The following is a 12949-nucleotide window of genomic DNA, read 5'->3' as shown; positions in this document are numbered from 1 at the left end:
TGCTTTATTCAATTTTCTCCCTTCACCCTTTATGAAAGCGTTTGTTTTTGATTACCTCCTCCCCCTATACGCCCTCCCTTCTATCATCCCTCCTTTGTTATCTTCTTCCTCCTTCTTTCCTATGGGGTAAGATACCCAATTGAGTGTGTATGTTGTTCCCTCCTCAGGTCAAATCTGATGAGAGCAAGATTCACTCATTCCCCCTCACCTGGCCTCGCTTCCCTTCCTACAGAACTACTTTTTCTTGCCACCTTTGTGTGAGATAGTTTACCCCACTCTATCTCTCCATTTCTCCCTCCACAATATATTCCTCTCTTGTCCCTTAATTTGATATTTTTAGATATCATCCATTCATATCCAACTCACCCTGTGCCCTCTGTCTGTATATATATCTCTCTCTATATATATACACATATACATACATACATATATGTATATTCCCTTCAGCTACCCTAATACTGAGGTCTCATGAATCATACACATCATCTTTCCATGTAGGAATGTAAACAAAACAGTTCAACTTTAGTAAGTCACTTGTGATTTCTCTTTCTTGTTTAGCTTCTCATACTTCTCTTGATTCTTGTGCTTGAAAGTCAAATTTTCTGTTCAGCTCTGGTCTTTTCACTGAGAAAGCTTGAAAGTGCTCTGTTTTGTTGAAAATCCATATTTTGCTTTGCAGCATGATACTCAGTTTTGCTGGGTAGGTGATTCTTGGTTTTAATTCTAGCTCCATTGACCTCTGAAATATCATTTTCCAAGCCCTTTGATCCCTTAAGTAGAAGCTGCTAAATCTTGTATTATTCTGATTGTGTTTCCACAATACTCAAATTGTTTCCTTCTGGCTGCTTGCAGTATTTTCTCCTTGATCTGGGAGCTCTGGAATTTGGCAATAGTATTCCTAGGAATTGTCTTTTTGGGATCTTTTTCAGGAGATAATCAGTGCATTCTTTCAATTTCTATTTTGCCCTGTGGCTCTAGAATATCAGGGCAGTTCTCTTTGATAATTTCTTGAAATTATCTAGGCTCTTTTTTTGATCATGGTTTTCACGTAGTGCAATAATTTTTAAATGATCTCTCCTGGCTCTATTTTCCACGTCAGTGGTTTTTCCAATGAGATATTTCACATTGTCTTCCATTTTTTCATTCCTTAGGTTCTGTTTTATAATATCCTGATTTCTCTTAAAGTCACTAGCTTCCACTTGCTCCAATCTAATTTTTAAGGTAGTATTTTTTTTTCAGTATTCTTTTGGACCTCCTTTACCATTTGGCTAATTCTGCCTTTCAAGGCATTCTTCTCCTCGTTGGCTTTTTGGATCTCTTTTGCCATTTGAGTTAGTCTATTTTTTGAGGTGTTATTTTCTTCAGTATTTTTTGGGTCTCCTTTAGCAAGTCGTTGACTTGTTTTTCATGGTTTTCTTGTATCACTCTCATTTCTTTTCCCAATTTTTCCTCTACTTCTCTAACTTGCTTTTCCAAATCCTCTTTGAGCTCTTCCATGGCCTGAGACCAGTTCATGTTTTTCTTGGAAGCTTTTGATGTAGGCTCTTTGACTTTTTTGACTTCTTCTGGCTGTATGTTTTGGTCTTCTTTGTCACCAAAGAAAGATTCCAAAGTCTGAGTCTGAATCTGAGTCCATTTTTGCTGCCTGGCCATGTTCCCAGCCAACTACTTGACGCTTGAGTTTTTCATAGGGGTAACTGCTTGTAGAGTAGAGAGTACTTTGTTCCAAGCTTGAGCGGATGCACTGTTTTTTTCAGAGCTATTTCTGTACAGTACAGCCAGCTCTGCCATACCAGCGCTCCTCCTCCCCCAAGAACTGCCAACCCAGACTAGACTCAGATCTTAAGCAGGCTCTGCACTCCTGCTCTGATCTGCCCCTTAATTCCTCCCACCAGGTGTCCCTGGGGCTGGAAGCAACTGCAGCTGTACTTCTGTACCTGCACGTCCCTTGCTGCCCCCAAGGAGATGGCTGAACCACCAATTCCTTCATTCTGTCCCAGAAGCTTTTCCCACTAACCTTCTCTGTTGTCTTTGGTATTTGTGGGTTGAGAAGCCTGGTAACTGCCACAACTCAATGATTCAGGGCACAGCCTACACTAGGCTCTGCTCCCCTGCTCCCAGCACTGGGTGATAGACCTTACCCAGTGACCATCCAGGCTGTCCTGGGCTGGAGCCCTGGTTCCCTCTGGTATTTTGTGGGTTCTGAAGTTCTAGAATTTGTTCAGAGCCATTTTTATAGGTTTTTGGAGGGACGTGGTGGGGGGAGCTCACACAAGTCCCTGCTTTCCAACCACCATCTTGCCTCTACCCAGAGCCCCTCATAATTTCTTATATCACAATAGTACCCAATCATAGGCATGTGCCATAATTTGTTCAGCCACTCCCAGAATGATGATCATTCTTTTAGTTTCCAATTCTTTGCCACCACAAAAAGAGTTATGATAAAGAATTTTGTATATATAGCTCCTTTTCCAAGGAATTTGGTGGGTCCAAGAGTATGCAAGTTTTACAGCCCTTTAGACATAGTTCCAAATTGTTCTCCAGAATGATTCGACCAGTTCACAACTCCACAAGCAGTTCATTAGTATACCTATTTTCCCTTATCCCTTCCAGCATTTCTTAATCCTGATAAATGTAAGGTGGTACTTCAGAGTTATTTTAATTTGTCATTCTATAATCAATAGTGATTTGGAATAGTTTTTCACATAACTATAAATAGCTTTGATTTCTTCTTCATGCTGCCTCTTGACAATTAGTCAATTGTATAATGGCCCTTATTTTTCTAAATTTCAAAATTTTCTAAATTTTTCTAAATTTCTAACTTAAAAAGTGATAAATTTTATGTATTCGACTCAGTTCCCTATACAGTCGACAAAAAGGCCTTTATCAGAGAACTTTATTGCAATGTTTTGTTTATATTGCTTCATTGTCTGTGATACCTTTAATCATATGGGAAGAATTTTAGCAAAAGAATTGAAAATCAGTAAAGGCAGTACACATTTTTAATAGAGCTGGACCTCTTTCAGAGAGAAGCTGATCTGATAAGAACAAGTTGACCTCATTCATTAAATTATATCTAACATTTGTAAAAATGAAAGCATATTACTCATTTGTCTATGTTCTCTTAACAAGACTGCTGTTTTTCGGGAATTGAAATGCACATTGTTATATTCAGGAAAACCGGAGTTCAAATCAGGCCTCAGACACTTACTGACTGTATGGCCCTGGGCAATTCACTTAAAGTCTGTTAACTTCAATTTCCTCATTTGTAAAATGGGGATTATAATAATAATACCTACCTTTTAGGTTTTTGAGAGAGTCAAATGAGATCTATTTGAATGATTTTAAAATACTTAGTGTGTGGCACATGGTAGAAATTATGTTAATGTTAACTATTATTACAAGTAATTGAGAGATATCTAAATGAGCCATCAAACGGTAAACTGGATGCAAAGCATTTTAATTATTTCATTAATCTTAATTATTGATTCTCTTTTCAATTTTAAAAATAATCAGCACCATATATGATCTAGAAACCATAGTGAATATATTCATGAGTTTATTAGAATATTACAAACCTAAATTCTATGTGACAGCAATGTTGATCCACTAGTAGATGATCGAAAGAGTGAACTGACTCAGGGATATTGGGATGTCTGCATGAACTCAGCATGCCAAACTGCCTTTTGTAGCAAGCAGTGATTAACTCTACCTGTAATATATAGAGTAAACATAAAGAATTCAGTATGTAGTTACTTGGATGATCTATTGCTATTTTTAAAAACCAACCAATAGCATATTATGTTATAATTAAAATAATATATTATATATATTACATAAAATAATATATTTTATAAAATTATATCTTAGTGCAATTTTTAATACAATATAGTAATGCTATACTTTATATGAATCATGTTCCAAATTAAATGTTGATTTTTAATCTATTTTTAAAATATTGATTTAAATAAGTGCAAATGACTGTTTAATAATTTAATTAATTAAAAAAGACTAATTTAAAAGGTGCTTAATTTTTATACTACAACCATTTCCACTTTATCCAATGTTATACCACAAATCCTTCCTAGTAACAAATGAAAATTTGTCAGTGTATGCAGTGTTGAGCACCTAACCCTCCCACTTCTCCTGTCACTCTCAAGTGACAGGAAGGAAGTGTGCTTTTTTGTCTATGCTCAGGAATCTCAGTTTTTCATTACATTTAACCTAATTCAACTGCATTTTAGTATTTTTTCGTGTATATTAATGTAGCAATTGTGTATATTTTTCTGCTTCTGCTTTACTGTACGACTTTGCATATCTTCCCATTTTTTCCCTGAATTTCTAATGCTTTTTATTTCTTATGGTGCAATAATATTTTATTACTTTTACTATATGTGGCTCAGGACCCCCTAAAAGCTCTAACCTTATGAAATGTTCTCTTGGTCTCGATATCTCTCTTTCTCTGTCTCTATCTCTGTCTGTCTGTCTGTCTGTCTCTCTCTGTCTCTCTCTCTCTGACTGTATCTCTCTGTCTCCGTTTCTCTGTCTCTGTGTCTCTCTCTCTCTCTCTCTCTCTCTCTCTCTCTCTCTCTCTTTCTCTCACTCTGTTTCTCTCTGCCTCTTTCTGTCTTTCTCTTGACTTGGGAGTCAGGAAGACCTGAGTTCAAATCTAGCCTCAGATACTTACTATCTATGTGACCCTGGACAAGTCATTCTCTGTAAACTTTTCAAATTAATTGGAGGAAATTATCAAATTGAACAGAGGTTGATATATTGCACATTCATAAATGACCCTTTGTTCTATCAGTGGTCCACTACATACAGTTTTTTGTTTTTGTTGCAACAAAGAGTGATGCTATGGATGTCTTAGTATTTATGGAACATTTCTGTCTTTGATGTCCTTGAGCATGGATAGTTGTAATGTGTTAAAAGATATTAATTTGTTAATTAAACTTTCTTAAATAATTCCAAATTGTTTTCCAGAAAAGTTAGATTAATCTAAATATTAACCAACACTATACTAGTGTGCCTTTTTCCTTTAAAGCCCTTATAGTATTTACTAGTTTCAAATTTTTATCATCTTTTTCACTTTGATAGGTATGAAGTGAAGCTTTAGAGTTTTTTGAATTTGCATTTCTATTTATTTATGGTTTGGGGCATTGGTTTGTATGATTGTTAAGCTTGTATTTCTTCTTTTTGAAACTTATTTATTTCCTTTGACTATTTACATATTTGGTAAAAACTCTTGGTTTTAAATATATTCATCACAAATTCCCTATAAGTACTAGACATCAGACCTTTATCAGATATTTGATGCAATAATTTTCTCCACTTATTTTCTATTCTTGTTCTGGTTACACTGATTTTGTTTACCCAAAATTTTTACATTTTCAATAAAATACAATAATAGTAAATAACATTTATACAGAGCTTACGATATGCTGGGCATATCTCATTCGATCCTCAAAACAACACTGGGAGGCAGGATCTGTTTTTATCCCCATTTTACAGATGAGGAAACTGAGACAAACAGAGGTTAAGTGACTTGCCCAAGATCATACAATTAGTAATTGTTTGAGACCAACTTGAACTCAAGTCTTCCTGACTCCAGACATGGACTGTTTATCCACTATGCCACCTAGCTGTCACATTTATATCGTGAAAAATCATTGGTTTTTTTTTTAAACTTTTGTACTCTCCTTTGAACTTTATTTGATTATAAGTCCTGAATCCTCTGCCTAGCACTTCACAAACAAATGGGGCCTCCTTATGTTCTCTTACTTTTATATTTTGTGGCTTTCTTCCCCTCAGTATGCTTACCTCTTGCAAGATAGACAAAATAGTTTTGTCTTCACAAGTCTGATTGCTAAAACTTTCACCATAGCAATTGAGATTGCATTTAGATAAGTAAAGGAACTTTGAAACTAATGTAAAGTTAACTTGTGGACAATTCCATATCTGATTATTAAAACATTCACTGAAGAAGTTATCCTAAATTTAAATTGAATGGTGGACCTTAAATTAAGGAAATTCTTTATAGTTTCCATATATTTTAATGTGTTTTCTAAGAAAAGAAAGAATAATCTTAAGAATTAATAAAAGAAAAATTTTCACAGCAAGGTTACTTTTTAAATTTCTTAGAACATCATTTTTCTATCAAAAATAAATATCGTCTTTCATTTCACGTTATTTCTTTATAGATGACCATTTGTTATCATGAGCTAATGATTTCAAATATTTGAAAATCCTTTATTACATATTTTTCCTTCACGTTACTGTTTGGATATCATAAGTGAATGCTAATATTTAGATGAGAAATAATGTGTTACCATTGTCATCAAAATAATCTTCAGCAAAGAGCAATGAGCAAATGACCACATGGGCACATGGTGTTGGGCAAAAGAAAGCAAGCAGATGCAGATGTTGAACTTACATTTGGAACTTCCCCCAGATGGTGTTTCTTCAAAATGTTGAATGAACTTCATTGATGAGGATTCAGTCTGTACCTGGAAGTAAATTTAAAAAAAGACATTTTATGTCATATACCATTTCCCCTGTAGTTCACTAAGTAAATCTGTAATGTATAGACACAATCTGTGGTGAGTTGACTGATGTAAAATTCTATATGGAAACAAACCTAATGGCATTAAACTTTATCCACTTTATATTTTATTTAGAAAGAAAGAAGAATCTCTTCCCATTTAAAATATCTTTCAGAGAATTTTTTTTAATTTTGGAGATGTCTTAATAAAGGCAATTGATAAGTATGAAATTTGAGAAACTCTATTCTAAGCTATTTGAACATAAAATCATAAAATTAAGATGGGAAAATATTCCATTTTTCCTGAAAGTATTGCTTCACTCTTAAATGAGTTGTCACTGATATCACACTAGGTTGGATCTATATGGAAAAAGAAAGCTGGGATACTTATCAAAGTTGGGATAAATAATGCATATAAAAGCTAGACGTCAGGGGAAGCCATCTCAATTAAGATGGACAACTTTTCAGATGGTAGACATGTTTTCTCAAGTTTTAGAGGAAGAATACCCAAGAGTGACAGATTTATTTCCCCTCCAAGTAATGCCAATTTTGTCCACTAATTATTTATTAAAATCTCTGAAATCAGATTTATGTTTAAAATTCTTGAATTGGAAATTCGCTGTAGATTTGTAATAAAAATTTAAAAAAACCCTACCAAGAACGGTCAGTAAGCTCAACTTGCCTAATCTGCAATGTCAATAATTAGCTGAATATATGTTCTAAGTCTCTCTCTCCCACTTTCTCTCCCACTTTCTCTCTCTCTCTCTCTCTCTCTCTCTCTCTCTCTCTCTCTCTCTCTCTCTCTCTCTCTCTTTCTCTCTCTCTCTCTCTCTCCTCTCTCCCTCTCTCTCTCTCTGTCTTTGGCTTTCTTCCTCCCCCCAGGAAAGACAAAAACAAAAACAAAACAAGGTATAAGTAACAGAAAAAAAATCCAATGTCAGGATTTGACAAATGTTTTTCATAAAGATTTATTGACTAAATCACTAAAATGTTCCTCTGTGTGCTTTTCTGTTGAAGTCATCCAGGTATCCACCTGTAAGACTTCAGTGAGTAGTGTGTCCTGTTGCAAAGATCTGGCCTCAATCTGCTTCAAAACACAGATTTTATCAAAATTGTGCTTCAACTTCCATTGAATGGAATGAAAAATAAGTCATTTCCAAATAATCAACATTATACTGAACTGAGACAATATCTGGAAAATCTGAAGGCACTTGAAACAATGTCAGATTTGTTGAGGGAGCACAGCACTGTGGCTTTCATATGTTTCATATAAAAAAGGTGTATAGGTAATTATCTGCAACATAAAATTCCACAATAAAACAGAGGCAGTTCAAAATCTCATATAGGAAATACTGGATACCCTCTAAGTTTGAGTAATGGGTGAACTGAAGCAATGATATATTTTGGAGATGTTCCACATGATTGACAATTACAAACATATGTTGTGGGTTTATTGAAAGAAAAGAAAATGTGGGTGTGGCATTTTGTATATAACTAGCTCTATATAGAAAACCTTCCTTCTTCCTCACAAAATACAAAAGAAAAATTTAGAACACAAGCAGTTCAACAACTAATGATGCCTCCTCCAAGTCCCAGATTCATAATACCTTCTTAAACTTACTGATGACAACAACTATGATCTTAAGGGAAAAGAGGATACTGAGTCACAGAAAAAGGATGGATCTTCAACTTAATTTATTTCTCAATATAAGACCCTATCAACATTAATTCTTAGGCATGGTAAAAGCAAGTTATTTAATTCTAGACTCTAATATGCCAATATAGAAAAAAATTGAAAATTAGAAGTTTCAGGGGGAAAAGATATCAGGACTATCAGGAAAAAAATGGAGAAAAAAGATGCAATATAAGAAAATTTCCCTTTTGAGGGCAACTTAACTCAAAATTTGTTCTCACCATTTTTAAATGTTTATAATATGGGATTTGACAAACAAACTGATCAATGCTGAATAATTATACCAATTCATAAATTAACTTACTTTGTGTAATAGTGAACTAATTTGTTAGTTGAGTTTTTTAAATAGGCTTGCATTTTTAAATTTGATTTTCAATACAGAAAAGATAATTAATTTTTGATATTCTCAAGTACTCACAAATGCTTACTCTTTAGCAAGTGTTGTAAAAGTTTTCATGTTGCTTCCCTTCCCAACCTTTGGTAACACATGCTCATTATGAGAAGGCCAGAAATTTGTATTTAACTCCCAAGGTTACTCTTAAATGGGGCAGAATTATTTGACTGTCCAGGAGTCAAAATCTAATGCCTTCACTATTGAGACTTTCCCTGCATTTATTTTGGCAAATGAAAATCAAACATTTTACCCTGAATTTTGGCATGTCACAGGAGTCAACATGAGGGATAGGATTACAAGAAGCTTCATAGTGTCTATTTATTTATTTTTTCTCATCCTTTGCTAACATTTGTATTCAAGTACCCTAGTTAACTTTTTCCTATTTTGAAAATGCAGTCATTTTTGAATTTTGGCCCCTTCTGGTAACTGTAGGTAGCTTCTCCCCATACCTTCCCACCCTCACACAACCAGAGTAACTATAGATATATAATCTATCTCTGATGCTAATTGAGTGGCATTCCTTTGATTTGCTACTGTTTATAGTAGCTACTTCAGGTAATCTCCCTTGAGCAATATTCATGGGTAATGGAAAGATTGAAAGTCCATTTCTGATTTTCTAAAGACCTCTAATTCTAGACATGAAAATATTGTAGCAGCATGTGGGATCTGTTTCTCAATGTCATGATGAAGTTCTGAAAGATCAGAGGAAACAGGTTCTACATTGTGTTGATTTAGCTTTCATTGAATTGTCTTTACTTCTTAAGAAACGTTTTTTCACTTGAAGGAAATCTTTTAGTGGGGAGCATGGTGGGTGTGTTTAAGGATTTGCTTTTTCAATTTGAATCAAATAGTAAATGACTTGCAATCAACAGGTAAGTGGCTTCATTTGACCATTACTGATGTCTGAAAATATTGCTTCTTAACTTATAACATACATGTATTTGTTTCTGAAAGGCTATTACACGTGTGTAGAAGTGATCTTTACACTGAGAAGACAAGTGGGATTTTACATGATGGGTGTGTATGCTCCAACTCTGCTAATTGTGGTCCTGTCCTGGCTATCATTTTGGATCAATCCTGATGCAAGTGCTGCAAGAGTGCCATTGGGTAATGTAGTCTTCCCCTCCAGCCCTTATTTATGTTTTGTATTTAGATTTAGATTTGAGGCCTTTGTTTTCTTGTGTTCAGGCATTTGGAAACAAAAAGTTTAGAAATGGATAAAATGCCATATCTGTCCAAGTTTTCCTTTCTGATCCAATATTCTGGTAGCTTTTTACAATGTGTAACCTATTCTCTTGAACTAAGGCACTTTGGAGATCTTTCAAACAAATAGTGAAGTATAAATAAAGATTATTTATTTGAGATGTGGAATTTTAGAATAGAAAATAGTATCAGAAGAAATTTGTACTCACATCTTTTTATATATGAGTAAACAGTCCTTGCAAAGGGAATGACTTCCCAAGATCAGAGTGGTAAACCAGGAGTACAACCCAGGTCTCTAACTTCCTTAACATCCATATATGAAGGTTTTTCTAGATAACAACTATCTTGTGAAGTCATGAAAAACATATTTTCATATCAGCTATGTTGCAAAAGAAAAAAAAAGAAGTAAAAAAAGTATGCTTCGATCTGTACTTAGATTTCATTATTTCTCTCTCTAGAAATGGATAGCACTTTTTATCATGGTTCTTTGTAGTTGTCTTGGGTAGTTATAATCAGAGTAGTAAAAATATTTCACAGTTGGTCCTCCTTACAAAACTGCTATTACTGTGTATAACACTGTCCTGATTCTATATACTTTACTTTTCATCAGATCATATAAATCTTCCAGGTTTTTAGGAAACTATCCTTCTAGTCATTTCTTTTAGCACAATAGTATTCCATCACTATCATATACAACAGATTGTTCATCCATCCCCCAATTGATGCACATCCTTTTCCCAATTATGTCCCCACAAAAAAAGCTGCTATAATTTTTTTTTTACAAATATGTCCCTTTCCCTTTTCCTTGATCTTTTTGGGATATAGAACTAGTAGTAGTTTTGCTGGGTTAATGGGTATGCACAGTTTTGTAGCCCGTTAGGTTCACTTAATGGATGTTTTTGGGACCTCCTGGCTCAGAGTGAACATAAATAGTAAATGTTTCTCTTTGGCCATCAAACATGAGGGTCTTTCCCTCCCTGTTTGATATTATTATTATTATTATTATTATTGATAGGGCCATTCTTTTGTCTCACTTCTTAAATGGGCCTATTCACCGAGCGAGTATTGTCTCACTCAATGTGAGAATTCAGAAAGACTTTAGCTTAAAAATGCCAGTCTCCCACTGTGTCCTGGGCCATCTCCAGTCATCTTGATGTATATCTGGCCACTGGATCCAGATTGCTCTAGAGGAGAAAGTGAGGCTGGTGATTTTGCACAGCCCTCCCTCACTCAAATCCAATTCAATTGCAAGTCATGTCATCATCTTCCGGATGTTATGCTCCTCTTCCAGAACTAAGGACAAATCACAAGCCCTTTGGGTGTAGTTCCAAATTGTTCTCCAAAATAGTTGGACTGGTTCACAACTCCACCAACAGTGCATTAGTCTCCTGATTTTTTTTTCTACATCCCCTTCATTTGTTATTTTTATAATTTTTCATGTTATCCAATCTGATAGGTGTGGATTAGTATGTCAGAGTTGTTTTAATTTTGATTTCTCTCAATCAATAGTGATTTAGAGTATTTTTTCATGTGACTGTTGATGGCTGTGATTTCTTATGAAAACTGTTCAATTTAACTGGAAAATTTATCAATTGGGAAATGAATCTTTTTTATAAATTTGTCTCAGTTCCTTATGTATTTGAGAAACAAGGTGTCTATTTTAGAAATTTGCTGTAATTTCCCTCCAGCTTCCTATTTTCCACCTAATTTTTGCTATATTGATTTTTTGTTCATTTTTTTAAAATTCCATGAAATAAAAATAATCTATTTTATTTCCAATGATCTTCTCTACCTCTTGTTTAGTCATACATTCTTCACTTATCCAAAGATTTAAAAGATGCATTTTTTGGTGCTCCCCTAATTAAATTGTTTTAACTTTATTTTTTAATTTCTAAAATTAAACAAGCATTTCCATAACATAGTAGGATTAAAAAAGGTGATTGCACATGAACTACAAATTATGTGCCATTTACTATTCCTTTTAAATATGTAATGAAGTTATCATGTAAATTTCTTTTCTTCTCTTTTTTCTTTCCTCCCCCCCATCCTATAGGTGGCTACCATTACAAACAAATATGTGTATCTGTGTGTATATACATACATATACATATATATGTAAAATTATTCTATATACATTTCTCTTTCTTTGTTTTTTTCTCTGGATGCAGATAGCTTTTTTCTTTATATGTCCTTTAATAGTCAGAATGACTTAGGTGCTCAAAGTTGTTCTTAAGACAATATTGCTGTTATTGTTTGCAGTGTTCTCTTAGCTCTGCTCATTTCATTCTTCATTATTTTGTGCAAGTCTATCCATGGTTTTTCTTAATGGGCTCATCATTTCTTATGGTACAGTAGTATTCAATCAATAGCATTCCCTAATTTACTTATGATATCATCTTTAATATCTAAATCATTTATCCATTTTGACTTTATCTTGTTATACAGTGTGAGATATTGGTCTATGCCTACTTTTTCGCCCAAACGTCATTCCAGTTACAACAGTATTTTTTGTCAAATAGTGAATTTTTACCCTCAAATTTTGCATCTTTGGGCTTATCAAACAATAGCTTACTCTGGTCATTTACAGTCGTTTATGGTCATTTATCATCATGATGTGTTGTATACCTAGTCTGTTCCACTGTTTCACCACTATTTTTAGCCAGTACCAGGTTATTTTGATGATTATAACTTTTCAATATAGTTTAAATCTTATACTGCTAGGCCATCGTCCTTCAGATTTTTTACCACTAATTTTCTTGATATTCTTAATCTTTTTACGTGAATTTTTTTCTAGCTGTATAAATAATTCTTTTTTTTAGTTCGATTGGTGTGGCATTGAATGAGTAAATTAACTCAGAATTGTAATTTTTACTGTATTGGCTTGGCCTATCAATGAACAAATGATATATCTCCACTTGTTTAGATCTGTCTTCATTTGGGTGAAAGGTGTTCTGTAATTGTGTTCATATAGTTCCTGGGGTTGTCTAGGCAGGTAGGCTCCTGAGTATTTTATATTGTCTACCCTTATTTTATATGGAATTTCTCTTCCTATCTCTTGCTACTGGATTTTGTTGGTAGTCTATAAAAATGCCAATGATTTCTGTGGGTTTATTTTATA

General features: G+C 34.1%; 1 protein-coding gene across 1 annotated transcript in view; it reads left to right on the top strand.

The window, feature by feature from the left end:
* GLRB (glycine receptor beta) overlaps positions 1–12949 on the top strand; it is a 103137-nt gene that overhangs the window by 56866 nt on the left and 33322 nt on the right. Inside the window, exon 6 of the mRNA XM_036765595.1 lies at positions 9583–9735. Coding sequence (XP_036621490.1) covers positions 9583–9735 — 153 coding nt within the window. The remainder of the gene's footprint in view (positions 1–9582; positions 9736–12949) is intronic.

This window comes from Trichosurus vulpecula, chromosome 6 (genome assembly GCF_011100635.1).
Source record: "Trichosurus vulpecula isolate mTriVul1 chromosome 6, mTriVul1.pri, whole genome shotgun sequence".
NCBI classification, from domain to species: Eukaryota; Metazoa; Chordata; class Mammalia; order Diprotodontia; family Phalangeridae; genus Trichosurus; species Trichosurus vulpecula.
Note: the sequence above shows the minus strand (reverse complement) of the source record. Positions and strands in the feature narration are given on the sequence as shown.